Source organism: Rhodamnia argentea, chromosome 8, assembly GCF_020921035.1.
Source record: "Rhodamnia argentea isolate NSW1041297 chromosome 8, ASM2092103v1, whole genome shotgun sequence".
Taxonomy (NCBI): domain Eukaryota; kingdom Viridiplantae; phylum Streptophyta; class Magnoliopsida; order Myrtales; family Myrtaceae; genus Rhodamnia; species Rhodamnia argentea.
The window spans coordinates 22,363,739-22,382,127 of NC_063157.1; the positions used below are offsets into that span (position 1 = coordinate 22,363,739).

The 18,389-nt window shown below is 41.3% G+C and overlaps 4 protein-coding genes across 7 annotated transcripts; 3 read left to right on the forward strand and 1 right to left on the reverse strand.

Annotated features, from left to right (window-relative positions):
* Positions 1-1,552: 1,552 nt before the first annotated feature.
* Positions 1,553-7,238, reverse strand: LOC115755744 (bifunctional 3-dehydroquinate dehydratase/shikimate dehydrogenase, chloroplastic). Of its 3 annotated transcripts, none has more exons than XM_030695272.2 (11): positions 7,005-7,238; positions 6,234-6,475; positions 6,018-6,123; positions 5,587-5,805; positions 4,141-4,487; positions 3,786-3,849; positions 3,446-3,554; positions 3,220-3,363; positions 2,330-2,478; positions 1,932-2,094; positions 1,553-1,822 (listed from the first exon to the last, which is right to left on the reverse strand). In XM_030695272.2, the coding sequence occupies exons 1-11, from the start codon at positions 7,221-7,223 to the stop codon at positions 1,782-1,784; spliced, it is 1,803 nt and encodes a 600-aa protein (XP_030551132.1). In that variant the 5' UTR covers positions 7,224-7,238; the 3' UTR covers positions 1,553-1,781. The 3 variants fall into 3 exon arrangements, with proteins under 3 accessions (XP_030551132.1, XP_030551131.1, XP_030551133.1); XM_030695271.2 differs by having other exon boundaries at positions 5,578-5,805; XM_030695273.2 differs by lacking the exon at positions 7,005-7,238 and adding an exon at positions 6,797-6,954 and having other exon boundaries at positions 5,578-5,805.
* Positions 7,088-17,748, forward strand: LOC115755747 (putative methyltransferase DDB_G0268948). The gene is made up of 3 exons (XM_030695277.2): positions 7,088-7,109; positions 15,755-15,917; positions 16,960-17,748. The coding sequence occupies exons 2-3, from the start codon at positions 15,762-15,764 to the stop codon at positions 17,593-17,595; spliced, it is 792 nt and encodes a 263-aa protein (XP_030551137.1). The 5' UTR covers positions 7,088-7,109; positions 15,755-15,761; the 3' UTR covers positions 17,596-17,748.
* On the forward strand, positions 10,272-12,425 carry LOC115755752 (ferredoxin, root R-B2-like). Of its 2 annotated transcripts, none has more exons than XM_030695284.2 (2): positions 10,272-10,424; positions 11,761-12,425. In XM_030695284.2, exon 2 carries the CDS (start codon positions 11,769-11,771, stop codon positions 12,219-12,221), a length of 453 nt encoding a protein of 150 aa, XP_030551144.1. In that variant the 5' UTR covers positions 10,272-10,424; positions 11,761-11,768; the 3' UTR covers positions 12,222-12,425. The 2 variants fall into 2 exon arrangements, with proteins under 2 accessions (XP_030551144.1, XP_030551146.1); XM_030695286.2 differs by having other exon boundaries at positions 10,277-10,424; positions 11,767-12,425.
* On the forward strand, positions 13,622-15,408 carry LOC115755754. Its single transcript, XM_030695287.2, has 2 exons — positions 13,622-13,706; positions 15,053-15,408. Exons 1-2 carry the CDS (start codon positions 13,628-13,630, stop codon positions 15,382-15,384), a joined length of 411 nt encoding a protein of 136 aa, XP_030551147.1. The 5' UTR covers positions 13,622-13,627; the 3' UTR covers positions 15,385-15,408.
* Positions 17,749-18,389: the final 641 nt, after the last annotated feature.

Here is an 18,389-nt window from a genome sequence, read left to right on the forward strand (position 1 = left end):
CTTCGGCCCCACGTAATTCTTCATTGGGTTATCTCCTCCACTGGAGGATGAGCATACTCGCCTGTGACGACATCGAAGCTGTGACCCTTATCCACGAGTTATTTCACTTCATTCTGCTTCGTCTTCAACAGCTTGCCAAGGTTGAAGCTGGACACATGGTTCTTTGGACAGCAACTTCCAATACACTTCCGTCAATTCATTCTTGTCGCCTTAACAATGGGACCTTCTTCATGTGGCGTGGGCTTAATTATTGCACAGGTCGACTAATATCTCTGTGAGACAACTGATCAATCCATCCTATCTATTTCCTCGAACGTCAATCATGGGATCACCTGTTTTTTCTCCATTGTAGAATAGACGAGAAACTAGAGCAATTTTTAGGGGTTTTTGGAAGAAACGGTCACATGATAAGCGACGCAAAATTTTCATATTCCCCCTCCCCCCTACCCCCCTACCCCAATGGTTAGGAAAGTCCTACTCCCTAAGCACCTAGAAGCTTTCTCGCGAGATGAGACTTATCTTGATTTGATTGCATCTTTTCGCACTTAGGAGAGCTATTATATTAAGAGCTTTCTTTCCTACTCAGCTTTGGTCGTAATTTAGCCGGCGGTCCGAGAAGTGCATTATTGGAACCGAGTTCGAATGCCAAGTGGCTCTAGATTCAGGGGTTGCTGCTATAGCCAAATACGAGAGAAAGATCATTTTCAATACAATACTAAGTAGACAGCTATATTAAACCAAATGAACGATAACCATGAATAAAGAACAATGAAGTACCTTATTTTCTTTCAAAATGACGATACTTTACATGAAATGTTGGTTTGGATGGACGGCAACACCATGTCTTAAGTGCCAATGAGGCGTTGGGCGAGTTGATGAGATCCCTAAGCCTTAGACAGTTAAACCGATGAGATTTCAGGTTCGAATCTCCCCGGCCACGTCTTGGGGGACTTAACCGGTAACATTGGCATTCATACCCCCACCACTCCGAGGAATAATCCATTGCACGTGGGAAATCTTGATTACCAAAAGAAAAAAAACATCCTAAGAGATAAGTCTTTCATACTAAATGGGTAGTCAACGTGTTTAAATGAGGGGGGAAAAAGTGGAAGAGAGAGACAAGAATATTATCCTTTGAAAATTGTGACAACATTATCAATTGTTTGAATGTTGGACCACTTATCGACATTTTGTGTGTAAAAGAAATGCGACCACAACACAAAATAGTACGACAAAAGAGACAACGCCAAGGAAGGAAGGGGTGACGGGGAGAGAGAGAGAGTAAAATTCTTCGTAGGTTGTCAAGGCTTGATGTTTACAACAGTTACTTGTTTTTTATCCTCAAATTGAAGTGGAACAACAGAATATTGCCTGGAAAGTTTGCTTGAAGTGGAAGCGGGTATGCTTTTACCGCAAGACACGATGAAGCTACAAGTTTAATAAGCAGTATGGACGTGCGACGAAACAACATTACTATAGAGCAAGCAAACGGTGTTCTCACTTCTCAAGTACAAACATATTTTCCAAAGATCAAATAAATGAAACCAAATGATTCACAGCTCAAATTCATTATTCGCCAATGAATTATATGATAAGATTCGAAACTCAATCGAAGTACTGTCATACAGGATGATTATGAGCTTCGGTAATACGTTAAAACTAATCTTCAACTGTGGACAGATCACACCACCTGAGAAGCTAAAATCAAGTTCATGTTGGTTTGCACCATATAAACGGGAAAAAATGTAGATGTGAGAGTAGAATCCAATCCACCAATCTCTTCAGTACTTGGACATAATTTTCCTGAACAGTTCTTTTGGTGCTGCAGACAGATAGCAAACACATAATGAAGAAAGAAAGCAGAAAGCAAGATGGAAATCCAAGCTCATTCTATAAGTTACATATTGATATGCTTGTAGTGGATAGCTCACCAGGTAGCCCCGTGAACCTCTCATATTGCCCATACGCCTGTCCAATGAACATCTCCATGCCCGAAACAATGGTTGCTCCACATTCTTCAGCTTCCCTCAAAAGTCTGGTCATTTTCGGGGTGTACACAGCATCAAAGACTAGTGAATAATGCTTCAGAGCATGCTGCAGAGAGACAGAGAGCAACTTCAATTTGTTTGACAATATGGAATCGCAGTGTAATGAGAAATCTCACAAGGCAGAACTATTCGAGGGCAAAGGACAGTAAAACATTAAGGGTTGCAAACACATTCAAAGGGTAAAGTACATCAGCTTGTTCTTCTTAGATACCTAAACAAATTATTTAAATTGAATAAAAGGCAGATAAGTTGTGGTCAATGAGCACTTAGACGAGGCCAACCTTGGGAATTGGAGTTTCATCAATTTTAGGTTGCATCCCAATGGATGTTGTGTTTGCAAGAACCATCCCATCTTCTGGTTGGAAATTCTCCAAATCAGCAAGAGATAAGGCATCTCCTCCAATGGTCTCCGCAAGCTCTCTGGCTCGATCTTCAAAAAAGAGAAAAGGGCATAAATCATCATTGTACTGTGTAGAGGATCTATAATGTTCATATATTTCTTCTCTTCCATGTTGGGGTTTGAGAGGATGCTGCCATCATGCACGCCAATTGAAATCATAATATGGTGTCAACACATTGCACAACCCGATTTCAATATACTGTGAATGTGGTATGGCATAATCAAGAAATCAGCATACAGAAGCATAGTAGTCAACATACAACACAGTTAAAAGAGAGAACCAAGGAGAACAGGAACTCGTAGAAGTAAAAGGCAGAAAACATGCTTCTAACATCAGAGCTTAGCATTCTTCAATCAGGTCTCTCCCATATTTGTCAGAATAAAACAGTTGATTTGACATTGCAGAATAATTTATATGACATTTAGACGATAAATTCCTCCAAAAGTTTTGCCGATATGCTGACAAGAAATCCAGTGCTGCCGAAAATAAGACTTATCTAAAATTGTGAACCTTTACCGAGAAATGTGATGACTCGACGAAATAATAGTATAGAATGTTGGGTTATAGAATGCTTATGAGCACATGAACCAGAAGGTTTCAAATTCTAATCCTGTCCAGTCACATAAGTAGATTGCTGAATTATTAATTAGTGTATAATTCAATAAGTCGTATTGGCATAAGACTTAATTTCTCAAGGTCATATGAACCAATTAATTAAGCAAATACATTTACCCCTAGCTCTACATTTACCCCATGCAAAAGTAACTCACCGTAGGTGCGGTTGGCAATTACTACTCTTGCTCCCTTCTCTTTAGCGCCATAAGCGAGTGCCTTCCCAGCACCACCAGCACCAATCACAACAAACAACTTGCCATTTAAAGGTGAAGCACCTGCGCTGCTCCCATTATGTGAATCTGTAATAGTTAAGGGAGATGTCCAATTATGTCGAGAGAACTTGTCATAAGAATATTCTCAACTCATAAATAGACATTAAACCTCGCAGTCCATCCTCAATTGCAGAAATGGCTCCAACATAATCTGTATTGTAACCAAATAGCTTTGCATCGCTCTGCCTCCTTATTATGCAATTAACAGCCCCAATTGACTGTGAAGTTAGAAGAAAACAGAATCAAGAATGGCATGAAGCTTTAAACAGAGTCGTTTTCATATTTAAATAACTCTTCCGACTCCCAATGAAATACGCAGCTTGGTGACTGGGAAAATTGAAGAATTCAAATTTCGAGCCAGGGGTTTAGATGGAATTATTGTTGTGACAACTCAAATACTTCGGCTACGGAACATACATAAATCACTGGTAGCAGCTTAGAATCAATACCTTAGCAACTGGATCAACTTCATCACAGCACTTCACTGCAGCCTCCTTATGAGGAATTGTGCAGCTGTTCATTTTTACCAGGAAGGATCATTGTCTTATAGCAACATTGGATTATCATAGATACAAATCTCGCATGGGAACCCCATGAAGGAAAGAGTATAACTGTTACTCCATGCAAATGCTAGAAATAGAATATAGGATCGACAACATATTTTAATAAAATTCATCCTTTTAAGTAATTAATAACAAACAGCAACGAAAAAGAATTTTCCGCTAAGATGGTCGAAGAAGGTTACTTTCTAAAAGGCTAACAACGGATTGCAACGACGCTATAGCTGTCATACAAAGGACAAACCTGAATCCAGCAAAATCAGTGGATGAATAAGTTTGGAGAAAGCTGGCGACATCATCCACCAATAGATGCAAAAAAACACCATTAAAACCAGCTGATTTGAATGCTTGATTATATAAAAGAGGTGATTTGCTGTGGCCAACTGGCTTCCCGATGATACCAAACACTTTGGTATCAGGCCCTATGCTTCTGAAGTTGTACAAATCCAACAGATCCTTGATTGTTGGTTGACCAGGAGCTGATACTGCTCCTGACTCAAGTGTACCAAAGGTGAGAAAACCACCAAACTTTGCACAAAGAACCCGTGAAATCAAACCCCTTTCGCCCATTACGATGCCTATTACTGGAACCTGAAATTTTACAATATCACTTGGAGGGTTTTGGTATTTAAAACAGAAACTTGCCCATTTACTGTTCAAAGTGAAGAAGAATGATTCTTGGATTAAAAAATAGGACAAGGATGCAATCAGGTGATAATTTAGAAGATGCAGGAGGATATGGAACCCATGAGCTTCGCAAAATAAAGGATATTGCAGTTACAGATATCGTGACCAAGTTGTCAGGTGGTCCATATCATGGACCAGACAAGTTTATTCATAACATCTATTGATACCAAACAGATTCAAAGAACAAAAGGTCCTCTAGTTTCTGCAATTAAGTAAGAATTCTCAATTTCTGACAGTTACTTCCAAGGTTGTCGCAGATTCTTAGGTGCTAGGGAGTGTAATAATATAATGGAAAATCCTTAATCCAAGATACCCTATGGACCGTCACAATATGTTAACTGAAGCCACTGGACATTGTAAGAAAGACAAATTAAGACTGCAACGGATGGTGTCGACTCACTATAACCAACAGATTGAGGTTTGACACCCCATCTGCAATTTATGTGATCTTCAGGACACATAACATACACTAACATTTGACTGAACTATTCAGAATATGATGCTAACCGGGATTCGAAGTTCTCAGATACTTGATTTCGTTTGCCATACTTACGATAGCAAACTTTCAAGGCGTGGATGTGGTTTCCGCATTCCATGGTCAACAGAACTCGTTTAAGGAAAAGATTAAAAGACTATTCCACTCTGTTTATTAAGCCCCACCTGTACATTAGTCATCAACAATGAGCTCGATCATGCTACCTGAAACAGGTGCCTTATCTACCATACTTTACTGATAATCAGCTTGAGAGTACAGACATATTCTTGATTCTCTGTTGTATTCTTGACCTTTCTAGCAGTGGTGAAGGCTTTTCTATCTTTGTTTCTTAGACTAAGACTTGAAAAGCAAGGTAGCCACACATGCAGTTAGTTCTGCTTATGTCAGAGAACATGCACAAATACATAGTTATGTTCTGAGATGGCAGCAGGCATTGAAACTTGCGACAACATGACTCGGAAAAAGGTCAAGATGAAGAAGCATTGGCAGGCCACATACGCTGCTTACTTGGGAATGCACGGTTATGTGGAACATCCGTGCAACATCAGTAATATCCAAGGCAGTTGTAGCAATCTTCACTATGTCTGCACCTGCTGCTTGGATTCTTGCCACAAGATTGCCAAGGTCCTCAATAGATGGAGTGTTCTCATAGTTGTGCGAAGACACTATAACTTTGCACTTCTCCGGCTTACTTCCTTGTATAGATGCATTGAACTCAAACGCAACCTTCACAAAGCGGTCATGTCAGCCCTATAAGGTAAAGTTATCTAGATGGAACTCCGATTAATAACTCAGAAGCGGGTGAATTGATGCAACATGCTTCTTTCCGAGTGGATTTTCTTTCGAAGCAAAGTATAAACACTCAACAATGACGCCAACTCTAGCTAATGGCCTCTTGACCTGATAAACTTTCGTTAACATATTAATCAGGATGATACCTGAAGCTCGACATCAACATAATCAGCCCCCAACTCCATTGCTAATCGAAGGGTATCCAATCGAGACTTGTCGTCACCATCATACTGGCCACCTTCCCATTTTGGTCTAAGAAAGTACAAAAAAAGCATCGGAAGGCTTCAATATTCCCCACAAATTCACACCAGACTATACAGAATCTCCATGAAAAATCCATTCAAAAGGAGCTAACGGCAGACCTGTAAGTGAATAAAGTAGGCAAAGCAGAGGCTTTGATCAGGGTTTTCAAGTCTTCATGGGGACTGAAATTCTTCAGACTGTCCAATCTGATCTCCACAAGTTCAGCCCCACTAGACTTTGCCTCATCCAATTGGGTTACCATCTCTTTGACTGTCCCCGCCATTACAGGAGCACATATCAAAGTTGTATTCTTCTTCACCGCTCCACTATCCATTTCGAGCTGAGCAGAAGAAGTCGCAAGCTGAAACACAATAACCAGAACCAAAAATGGGCAAGAAATACAAAAGCTTTATTCTCAGATAACAAAGTCTACTAACACGGAATATCCACTAGCCTCTATCCAAATGCAATTTGCTTAAGCTGATAGAAAACAATGGATAGAAGCAGAAGTCAAGAAAGGCGCAGATAAATCAATCAATTGAACACCACGCGTCATCAGCAACAAACAAATCCAAAAGCACCCCAAGAAAGAAGAATTGGACGTAGAGAACCACTTTGCAAGTAGAACTAAGCCAATCAGCCAGCTGAAGAAACCGCGAGAAGAGAAAATCGAATATGAAACTCAGGAAGCCAACGAGATATGGAAGTGATGAATCCAGTTCGAGACAATGAACAAATCCCAAGACTGGCAAAAGCCCAAACAAAAGAAAACTGCAAACTTTGTTTCCCCCCTTCTGGAGTCAGAGGAACTAAAAGAGATTCATCATGGGTAAGGCAAGAAAAGTATCTGTCCTTTGTTTCGGTGTAGTGGGTAGGGAGATGATGATTACCATGACGCTACCGGTGGAGGCCATGGAGGCTGTTGGTGAAGTGTTGGCGAGGGTGTAAACAGCAGAAGAAGAAGCGACGACAAGTGTTGTTGCGGTGGCGGGTTGGTGGGGGAGAGGGACGGAGACGATCGAAGGCCGCTTCCTTGTCGGGGCATCGCGTGGATGGGGAGTCAACCCTTTCGGGTCATACTTTGCTTTCCAATTAGGCAAGCCCAGCATTCTCCGTCTCGATCTCGATCTGTCGAATACAGTGTAGACACTGGAGGAGGTTACGACAAGAATACAGGATAAACGAGCATGCTAATGCTGCTACTCTAAAGTTTACCGAGGCTAAGCTAAACCATTTTCCCCCCCGAAAAAAAACTCCTCCATGAAAATATTTTTCTCCCATCTCTCCTGCCTCCTCTCTTTCACATTTTCTTTCTTTTTAATTATTCTTTTAAATTTCTTTTTGTTTTTTATTTACTTTTTAGAATTCGTGATTTTTTTTTCTCTTTCTCTTTTCCTTTTTTCTCTATTTCCTTCTTCTTTGGCCAATCGCCGCCCTCGATCGAGGCTAGATCAAGCGAGGTGAGGCTTCGTCGGCCTCGAGTCAGGCCCGGCAAGGCAACGCCCCCCTAGATTGAGGCCGGGCCGGGCATCGCTTGCCTCAAGCCGGGAGGTGAGGTGAGGTGAGGAGAAAGGACCGAGAAGAAGGTATCACAACAACAGGTCGTCGCCGTCCTCAAACGAGACCAAGCATCGCCGGCGAGCTCGAGCCTCACCAGCCTATGGCGTGTCGCGGGCCGTCGCCAGGGCAAGCAACTGGTAGAAAACGGGAATAGAATAAAATATTAAAAAAATAATTAAGAACTAGATTTTTTAGAAATAAAAGATAAAATAAAAATAAAAAATTACTAAAATGAGTGTACGAATGATTATTTTTCATACCAAATGGCGAAAAATATTTTTTAATGCATTTTAGTTTTTAGCCAAACGCTCAAAAATTTCGTCATTTTCCTTAAAAATGACTTGTTGGAAAATATTTTTCAAAAATACCACATTTTTTGCGAAACAAACAAAGTCCGAATGTTGAAAAAATAAGTAAAGTCCATAATAACTAAAGGTGAGCAACAGAAATCACCCAAACAAAAAATCACTCGGACCGGACCAATCTAATAAGTTATGGACGGTTGTCCGGGGTATCGGTCGGGTGATTTTTGGTTTGGTTTCCAGTTCCAAGGATAGAATCACCCACTCGGACCAAAACCGATCATTTTTTCATTTCCTAAAATCTTTAAAGAAACCCTAATCAAGCATGGCCGAAATTTGGCGAACTCAGCCTTTATATTCTATATTCCAAAGCAAAAATGCTCTTTTGATGGGTGTCGCAATAGCTCTATTATGAAAGATATTCAGTCCATGCCCTTTATGCCATGGGCAACACATATGCTACGTAAAGTCGCCAGCATATGATTAACCTCTGGGTAATCCTTCCTAATTCTCATCTTTATTGAAAGAATGAGAAAATTAAAACTTCCATGGAAGAGAAGCGAACGAAAGGCTTTCACAAAAAAAAAAATTTCCTCCCCTTTGGATTTGTGATTTTTGTCGTCAAACTCAGCCGTCTGCTGGCTATGTACTTTACATAAGAGAGCCCAGATTTCCAATACACCATTTAAACACAAACATGGCCCGAATTCGGCATGAATCAGCTATTGAAAAATCAATTTAACATCAAGCACTTTTAGATTTAGTCTTTTAGATGGGCGATTATGTGTGATTGTTTTCTAGTTTGCAAAATATATTCAAATCCAACGCAATATAGCTAATGAGAGGTAGTCCGATGAATATGTTGTTAACAAAAGATTATAATGATAAATCGCAAAAAAAAAAAATGTATGCAACCAGTTTTATTGAACCACCAAGGAACCGGACAGGACCGCTCAAGAATCAATCACCTCTAATAATAACAAAGTGTGTTCTGCTCTATCATTGGTTTAAAAAAGAAAAAAGGGATAATGACACGAATGGTCCTTAAACTTTGATTCGACATGTAATGCGGTCTCCGAACTTTAACCCAATATGCAACGAAATTCCTGAACTTTAGCCCAATGTGCAATGTAGTCCCCGAACTTTTAATTTGACCAAAATGGTCCTTGAACTTTTAGAACATGTTCAACTTAGTCTTTGAATTATAGGAAGATGTTCAATGTAGTCATTCTATTAATTCAAGCTCGGAGATGACTTTGAACATTTTTTTATAGTTTAGGGACTAAGTTGAATATGCTTCAAAAGTTCAAAAAGCACATTGAACAAATTGAAAGTTTATGGATCACATTGCACATTGAGCTAAATTTCAGGATCATATTGGTCAAATTAAAAATTCATAGATCACATTGCACGTTGGGCCAAAGTTTAGGGATCATTTGTATAAATTACATAAAGACTCTCATGTTTTTCTAAAAATAAAATAGCGAATTCCACATGATTTAGAAGGAGCTGTGATTAGTTTATACATTTTCTTTCTTGGTAAGTCAAGTAAAATGGGAAATAGATTACGCAAAAAAAAAAAAAAAAACAATGAAATGCAAGGAAAATCATTGAATGGAAACTGTAATGTGCTTTTTTCTTCATTGGTTGTGAGTTGAGAAGGAACAAAACAAATTAGTAGAAGAAAAGAACCTTTGACTCATTCATCCCGCATATAGAAAGCAAGGTCATTAGGGAGGCTAACTGAGATTATGCCAACTAATCAAACCTGCATTAGGATAGCTTAAGCTTTTTTTTTTTTATCTTTATGGGTGCAACAACAAAGTAAAATACAAAGAAGAAATAGAATGAAAATCAAAGTAATGAATGATGGACATTTGACCCCCAACAAAAAAAAAGGGATGGACATTTCATGCTCTTCCAACAGTTACCTAAGTTGTTATGGACAGCTAATTTTTTGGACTTGTAAACAAAGTAAATGATAGTTTTTGCCCAGAAAAAGTGTTCCATGGTGGAATTTTTGGCATGTAGAACAGACTAATTAAGGTTAGTAACATAAGCAACAGCCAAAGACAAAGAGTTCTTTTTTGCAGAGTTCTATTTATTTTCACTTTTTTGGCAATTCATAACGCACTTTATGTTGCTACAAAAGTCAACATTTTGGAGGTTGAAAGAACATTATACCTACATGTCAGCATCCAAGCTATCATAATGGCTACTCCGGCAGGCCCTAGGAAGGCATGAACAGAGTTTGAGCGAGTGACGAGCGCTCCTTTATTTTTATTTTTTTTGAGTGAGTGAGTGACGACTGACGAGTGCATTTGTATATAAGGAAAACAAAGGTAACAGAGACAGTCCAAAGCACAAGAAGTAGGTCTTCACCTGTTTTCCTCGGACTTTCCGCTCTCAAATCGCCCTCCCAGTCCGATCGGATCACCTTCTCAAGCCGTAAGATTTCGTCTTTCATTTGATTTCTTTTCACTTGATTTTCCACATGTTATGGCCACATCTTTTACCCTTTTTTGGTGGGTCGATTTTGCTTTTTTGCGAATCTCTTCGTGGTTGGTTTTTCCATCACTTTTAGGACACCATCCCAAGGGAAAGGGAGGAGAAGGGAAAAGGAAAATTCTTAGCTTGATTGATGTGGACTGACCGATGAGTTATGATAGCTGATCATTCTGTTTTCTTGAGCTGATGCAACTTGAAGCATTGCAGCAGACGGTGGTGTTCTGGGCACTCAGCTTAAGCTTGTTGTTTTGGGTGTTGAGGACCTATGCTGTATTTTTGGGTGATGATCTTGTGAAAACATAAAAAAAAAATTGCTTTTTTAATTGATAGTCTGTCTTGGTCTCGTAATTGATTGACAATTTGGGCACCGTTGGCATGGGAACTCATTTTCCCTAGTGAACAATACTTGGTTTTCTTGTTGTCGGTTGACATTTAAAGCACGAGTTTTTCTTTGTTGAATGTATCTTCTGTCCATGTGGAGACTGTAAGAATCGCGGGGGTACGATTGAGGCGTGATGCTCATGCATTTTGGTTGACATGTCGATCATTGACTATCTTTATGTGCATTATATTTGCCTGAAGCATGAAGTTATTATCTTTCGTGTACAAACACGACTGGGTTAGTATTTGAGCTTGAATTGCTTTTGAACTTCAAGTTTTGTCAGATTGCTAGTGGGGCGGAGTTGATGCAGCTACTTGAATTGAGCTCATGAGTCATGACTGACTGTTTGTTTGTCCACCACTTTGTCCATACTTGTTATGCCTTCATTTGCAATCATTAGGCAATCTTATTGGAAGCTAGAGAAGCCCATTCATTTTAGTTGCTTTCTTCTTTGAAATTTGAATTTGGGAGACAAGAATAATGTTGTGAAAGGGGGATATGGTTTTTTCCTAAAGAACTCTTCAACTCATTTCTCTTGCGGAGGAAGATGTGCTAGCCGTTGCTTCTACATAGAAAGAAATATTTAAGCATCGAAGTGTATTAAAAGATTAGTGTGTCCAAACGTCAACCTGTAGAGTAAGGCAGTGTCCTACCCGGTATGGTTATCTTAAAACTTGAAATTCCTGCTTTTAGCTGAAGCTTGGATGGGAATTAGATTTTAACATTCGAAAGTTCGTTGCTTAAACTATGAAGGAACTACTGTTATTCTGATTTTTTTCCCTGTTCATTGGTAATTATTATTTTAAGCTCCTGAGCGAACCTGACAGCCATGAAGGCGTGTTCTTTGCATTTTAATGCTCACTATGTACCTTCTATCACTTGGTTTGTCTTCAGGACCAGATATGTCAACTGTGAGGCTTCCCACATGTTACCCGCTCCAATGCGCGTTGCCAGACAGACCCTCGGCCTTCATTAAGAGCCCGAGCTCCTTAGCTTCCACAAGGAGTGTCACGAAAGCCTTTGGCTTGAAGTCTTCCGCCTCCTTCAGAGTATCTGCAATGGCCGTGCACAAAGTGAAGCTGATCGGACCAAATGGGGAAGAGAACGAGTTCGATGCCCCGGATGACCAGTACATCCTCGACTCCGCCGAGAATGCCGGGCTCGAGCTTCCTTATTCATGCAGAGCCGGGGCGTGCTCCACCTGCGCAGGCCAGATGGTCTCGGGGGAGGTGGACCAGTCGGACGGCTCCTTTCTCGACGAGAAGCAGATGGAGAAGGGCTATGTGCTGACCTGCATCTCGTACCCAAGAGCCGACTGCGTGATTCATACCCACAAGGAGGGTGATCTTTATTGATCAAGTCCGAGAACCGCAATGCTTGTCATTCTTGTCTATTGGAAAGACAGTTTGTGCCTGAATAGGGTCCTGGTCACAAGCTGAGCTTTATTGACTCAGGTGCTTTTTTAGTGTTTATGCAGTTGCAGTGACAACTCTTGTTCCAAATTAGTCTTCCAGCATGTGTAGGACTTGAAATCAGATATTAGTCTTCTTTATGGTTTAGCCCGTGAGTAACGTTCTTAGATAGTAATTTTTCTCGCGGAGTTGATAGTTCTCACGATTTTCGTAGACAAATATTGGACGTAACATCATTACTGATCAGAAAGTCACTCCAGTGCTTTGCCCATCTCATTATCAACATTCAACAGGCAAGCACACTCTAACTATGTTTTCGTGTACGTATCATTGCACTACATATCTTTTCCGTAAAGACCATATTTTCGCAACACGATAGGTTTAGGTCTTGTTTAGTACTAAGCGTGGACATATTTAATTTGAGAAGCAAATGGAGCCTGGAAAAATTTAAACTCAAGGCTTCTAGCTTTGATATCATGTGAGATTTTGTCGCATTACTATCAACTGTTTTAAAAGCTTAAGCTATTAGATAAATGCGTGGTTTAATATTTAATTACTCTAACAGGTCTAATAGTATATGAAAACGAGCGGAGACCTCGAAACGTAATGCCACGTTAAATACTCTAACAGGTCTATTAGTATATGAAAATAAACAGAGACCTCGAAACGTAATACCACGTTAGTCGGAATGGGAAAAGAATGGATTAGGATAAGACTCCAATGGTGCTAGGAAAAAGGCAGCCGCCTTCATGTAAAAAAAAGGCGGCCGCCTTCATGTATAAAAAAGTCATTCGCTTCGCACTATCTTGATCCGATTCTTTGAAGGTATTTGTTAACGAGTGCCCTTGACGAATGCTCGAAAGGTAAAATCAGCACCTTGAAATTCAATTATTCCAAATGAAGTATACTTTACGTGCCCAAGAGGCGCATGATCGCAATGCTCTTTCGGTTGAAAAGTGTGAGCATTTATTGGAGAAGGCATTTTGTTGTGCCCGCGGAAAAGCATTTCAAAGTGCTCTCACCTTCTAGTTTTCAATGGTGGGAAGGCCTATAACCGAGCAACTTCCAAAGATTCTGGTCCCATGAAATCATGGCCATATGTTCTTCTTTTCTCGATTCTGAAGAGATAAGTTCGAAGATGAAAAAGGCGAACATAAAAGTTCGTGTTCCTCTTGTTTCACAAAACTTCCTCTGTTTTCCGGTTACCGTGTACCAAGGTGTGCTTAGTCTTTACTAGGTGGAAGAGGGACATCCTTAGGAGGACATTGGAGGACAATTAGAAGCATTTGTGGAGAAGGTTCATTAGAAAGAGAGAAAAAATGACAGGATTGCTTCTCAAGAGAGAAAAAATGACAGGATTGCTTCTCATTTTCCTCTCCTTCCTGTATATTGTGGCATCTTTCTCTCCTTCAGAGACATCTGCAGCAGGTAATCCTTGTCTTACTCCTGTGTTTGTCCCGGTGCTGTTCTTTTTCTTCTGAAAAAGGCTTTCAATTTCGCGTTTTGAACCTCGAACTATGGTTTTCAGGAGTTCTTGTTTTGATGAACTGTGTGATCACATTTCGATGGTAAAACACGACGGTAAAACACAAAAGGAGGAATTGGATAAATTTTGCTTGGTAGCTTGGATACTTCTGATGAGGTTCTCCTCTTCATCTATAGGGACGTCCCCAAGAAAAACTGAGACCGTAGTTAAGAAACCTTATCCAGAATGTAATAAATGCCCATTGCCAATTGCATATGTAGCTTAAGAGATAGGCTGCTGCTTCGATTGTACGAAAACTTCTTAAGTCGACCCCTCTGTTGTTCGCTTGAAGGCCAAAAGCATGTCAGAATTTTACCTGCTTTGAAGCTTCTAATTGTGATAATCTGTCAATATGCATTGGCAACTCTTATTGCCATTTCCTCACTCAGAAATTCGGTCCTATTTAATAGTGATCTCTGGTTGGATAGATGTCAGCAAATTTAGAAGGATAATATCGTACCCATGGTATCTTCTTCAGAAGAATTACTTTCAAAGGGCTAATTGACGCCCGAAACATCGGAAACTGCTGATAAGAGCATTTAAGAAAACCAACAAATTGAGGGCAGTTCTGATCTATCTTGTTCAGACCCTTCTTTTGTTACTTTTACATTGCTATCTCTTCCATCATCTTGTTCCTTTCTTGTAGCTTCAGCTACGGTACAGTTAGCTTTGTTTATCAAATTTTCCGTAAAACTTTGGAAACTTGAGATAGCAACAAGTGTTTTACCACTTGGAAAGAGAATTTATCCTGAGATATCCCTTGTCTCCCACCTTAAAGGGCATTGGTTCTTGTGAGAGCAATTTTTTTGGTCGGTATACAATGAAACCCGAATCATTTGCAGTGAAGATTCTCGCAAGATTTGACGTAACAAAGCTTGAACAATTGGCTTCACTGGCAAGACAGGTTGCTTTCGACTTCATGGATCCTAATCCTTTCCTTGAGTCCCTTCCGAATAAATGAAACCAGATCCTTTCTATTTCAGCTCAATGAATTAGCAGGACTAAAGAGTTTAGATAAAGAAATCAGTGATGCTCTAGGATAGTTCAACCTTGACATTTTTCCTTAATGAACTCAACCATTATAATAATCAGAGAGTACCTGCACTTTTTTTCTTTTTGTTACTCAAATTGCTTAATAACTTGAAGGTGATGCTCAGCTGACAATAAGTCAGTGAGACGATGCTCGCTTGAATGCATGTTCACTGCTCACTGCTTTTTATCTTTAATGACCCCTCCTGGTCTTTTGAAGACCTGTTGCAGAAACCCGGCTCGCTAGAGAGACGACTGAATGGAAAAGGGAAAAGCGGCATAAAGCACAGCGCCAACTTTGCCCATGGAATACCGCATGGCGGCTACGCTGGAGGCAGCACACATGGAGGGGGCGAGGGCGGGGCTAACGGCGATTCAGGATCGTCATCTCCAAAAGGCGGGGCAGCCGTGATCCCCATATATGCTGGCGCCGGTGCTAACAATAACCACCACCGGAGCATCCACCATGGTTCCGGCGACTGCGTCCGGAGCCACGCGCGACTCCACACTCTCATTGCAGCCATACTGGCCCTCTGCTGTGTGTTCATATAGAATGTTGTGTGCATAGAAACAAACTTAAAAACTCTGCGACAAATGCAAATGGTGTACCTTTTTTTCCACTTTGGTTGGCGTCTTGTTTTCTTGGTGGACGATTGCTTCATGGTGAATGACAAGAACGAAGAAAAAACGTATATTCTGATGAAAAATATGCAAGTGACGTCCCTGCTTGCATCATTTAACGATTGAAAAAGTCAATGTTCGTGTCCGAGTTTGCCATCTCTGCCTCTCCTCCTCTTCTTTTCTTCTTCTCTCTTATTTAGACTGCAAAAATTGAGAGACCCAACAACGTTCAGGAATCCATACATCTCGAGTGAGTCGATCGGAGGGGGACTGTGTGTGTGTTGTGATCATCTTGCGCCAGTATCGTAATGGCGATGCAGGGCCCTTACGACCAGGAAACCAAGAGATACGTCGACGTCCGGCCCCAGTATCCCGACCAGTGGTTCTCCAAGCTCTCTGCTTTGACCTCCCGCCATGCCTTGGCTTGGGATGTCGGCACCGGCAACGGCCAAGCGGCCGTAGCGGTCTCTCTCTCGCTCTCTCTCTCTCTCTCTCTCTCTCTCTCTCTCTCTCTCTCTCTCTCTCTCTCTCTCGTGTGATTGTGCTTCTATACTGCTATACTGCGATGTCAGTCACGATGTCCCGGGGATGTCGATTGATTTCTTCGAATTAGACCGAGTTGGATTCTGTGATTCTGACGTCCCGGACAATGTGAGAGTTCTTGGGGTGAGGACGATACCGATCGGGAGATCGATCCATTCGGTCTGAATTCATTGTGAGCTCTAGCAGGAGACAATACCCACGTGTTAGATTTCCTTCAATTAGCACTGCTAGTAATATTGGCAGATCGGGTACAAATGCGATTGCTCTAGGGATAAACAGCTGCAGATGCAGCGTGCTCATTATCTGCCTGATGCTTACAGCTGAGTTCACCAGCTCTCTGAGCGTGTCTTCCTGGAAGATCCAAAAAAGAGGAGAGATTTCCATGAATCCATGGAAGAGGTAACCCAAATAAGGAATTTTGCGCGAACTGGGTTGCTTGTTCGGGATTGGACATTGTGATTACTCGTGTAGGGTTTATTAGCGGGATATACCATGAGTACCCGTGACCGAAAATATGAAATTTCGGGTAAATTGTGCGGTTGGCCTAGGTTTTTTGACACTGAGGTTAATCAGTAGTTCATACGGACAATAGGCCATGTTCTCTGTTGCTCTAAGCTGCTCTTTCATCGCACTTACCAGGTGAAGGCGGTCAGAAACATCGTTATTAAGGAGGATATATTTCCTGACTGGGTACCACTGGCGAACGGCTTGTCCAACGATCTTGAACTCCTGAAATGACCAAATAAGCTTAGCAATGAGGCATGCCTCTGAATTTGTTCGGACCTTGCTGCCTGTTTTCAATGTCTGGTTGTCTGCATGGAGTCTCCAGACCAATGTCTTTGCTTGTGTCTCCCCGTAGCTTTGGACAGATCTTCCTTTAACCTTTTGCATGCACCATTACAATTTTTGTCTCGAATACACGAACTGTTGTAAAGAGTTAAGTGGAGTTTCTATCTTTTGCAGGTCGCAGAGCATTATGAGCGAGTGGTTGCAACCGACGTAAGCGAACCCATGCTGAAGCAGGGGATCCCGCACCCTCGAGTTCAGTACCTACACACGCCATCATCCTTGTCCGAAGACGAAACAGTGGCAATGCTCGGGGGCGAGAACTCCGTTGATCTGATCACGGTTGCCACTGCCATCCATTGGTTTGACATCCCAAAGTTCTACTCTGTTGCCAAACGGGTCCTCCGCAAGCCTGGGGGCGTGATCGCTGTTTGGACCTACACCGACTTAATCGGAATCAATCCCGAAGTTGAACAGGTGTCAAGACGTCTGCGCGAAGCCTGCAAGTCATATTGGAAGCCAGGAGTGCAGTACGTGTTCGAAGAGTATCGGAACCTTCCGTTTCCGTTTGAGAGCGTAGGTCTAGGTTGTGAAGGACAACCCGTTCAGCTAGATATGCCGAGGGAAATGAGTTTTGAGTCGTTTCTGAGTTGTCAGAGGACCTCGTCGGCATTAGCGAGGGCCAAGCAGAATGGTGTGGACCTGTTGACTGATGATGTTATGAAAGAGTTTGAGACCGCTTGGGGCGGATCTGATTTGGTCAGAACTGTTAATTACAAGGTTTTTATGCTCGCCGGGACCGTGAAAGCTTGAATGATCTTTGTTTCTCAGTGCTCAGGGGAGCTCGTTACTGATGAAACCTTCCTAGATTACAGCTCCATTTAACTAATTTAGCAACACTTCAGTGAGAATAATGTTCCAGAGTTCGGGAATGTGCATCAGCAGCAGGATGTCCTTGTAGATGCTCCTCCTGAGAACAAACTTGATGTAAGGTCAATTTCCCCTGCAACTGCAATGACCTAATGTTTGGATTAATAACATATGCAGCTTACTGTCAAGTGACAAGCTGCCTTTTAAATGATCTTCGGGCATAAGTTTCCAAGAATGTATGTAGAGTTCCTCATTTAGTAGTCTCAGAAAATAATGTACAAGCCAGGGGAAGATGACTACAGGCCACAACCGTTCCAGCAACCCATGAACAAGTAAAGGTCACAGAAACCAGGTGCTTATCGAAGGATGGTATTGAAAATTTCTCGAACTTTTGCACAAAATTGTGAAAGAAAATCCTATAAGTAACAGAGCCTTTGATAGGGTCGCGCATCGGCCAAATGGTTTGTTCTCGGGACTGGAACTTGAAATTAACCCTGTCGAGCTTGACTTCGAAAAGTCCAAATCGAGTATTAAACTGGCATGTTCAAGAATGATCCTCTTTCACTCCATGATCTTGCGACTTTTAAATTTCATTAGTTGGAACCCTATGTTAATGAAGCCTGAATAGGTTGAAAGCCAAACTTCAAAGGTGAACAACCAGCTGGTACCAAATGTAGTAGAAACAATAAGCAAAAACTCGACTAATTCGCCTGAGCGTGTCAAAGTTAGCAGTCAGT

What these genes read in the sequence shown, in the direction of transcription:
- LOC115755744 (XM_030695271.2), bottom strand. Translation starts at nt 7,223, where the DNA reads ATGCTGGGCTTGCCTAATTGGAAAGCAAAGTATGACCCGAAAGGGTTG. An exon ending in CCTACTTTATTCACTTACAG is followed by an intron (nt 6,124 to 6,233) that starts GTCTGCCGTTAG and finishes GTACTTTCTTAG; the next exon opens with ACCAAAATGGGAAGGTGGCC. An exon ending in AATTGAGGATGGACTGCGAG is followed by an intron (nt 3,364 to 3,445) that starts GTTTAATGTCTA and finishes TAACTATTACAG; the next exon opens with ATTCACATAATGGGAGCAGC.
- LOC115755752 (XM_030695284.2), top strand. Translation starts at nt 11,769, where the DNA reads ATGTCAACTGTGAGGCTTCCCACATGTTACCCGCTCCAATGCGCGTTG.
- LOC115755754 (XM_030695287.2), top strand. Translation starts at nt 13,628, where the DNA reads ATGACAGGATTGCTTCTCATTTTCCTCTCCTTCCTGTATATTGTGGCA. An exon ending in TTCAGAGACATCTGCAGCAG is followed by an intron (nt 13,707 to 15,052) that starts GTAATCCTTGTC and finishes GGTCTTTTGAAG; the next exon opens with ACCTGTTGCAGAAACCCGGC.
- LOC115755747 (XM_030695277.2), top strand. Translation starts at nt 15,762, where the DNA reads ATGGCGATGCAGGGCCCTTACGACCAGGAAACCAAGAGATACGTCGAC. An exon ending in ACGGCCAAGCGGCCGTAGCG is followed by an intron (nt 15,918 to 16,959) that starts GTCTCTCTCTCG and finishes TATCTTTTGCAG; the next exon opens with GTCGCAGAGCATTATGAGCG.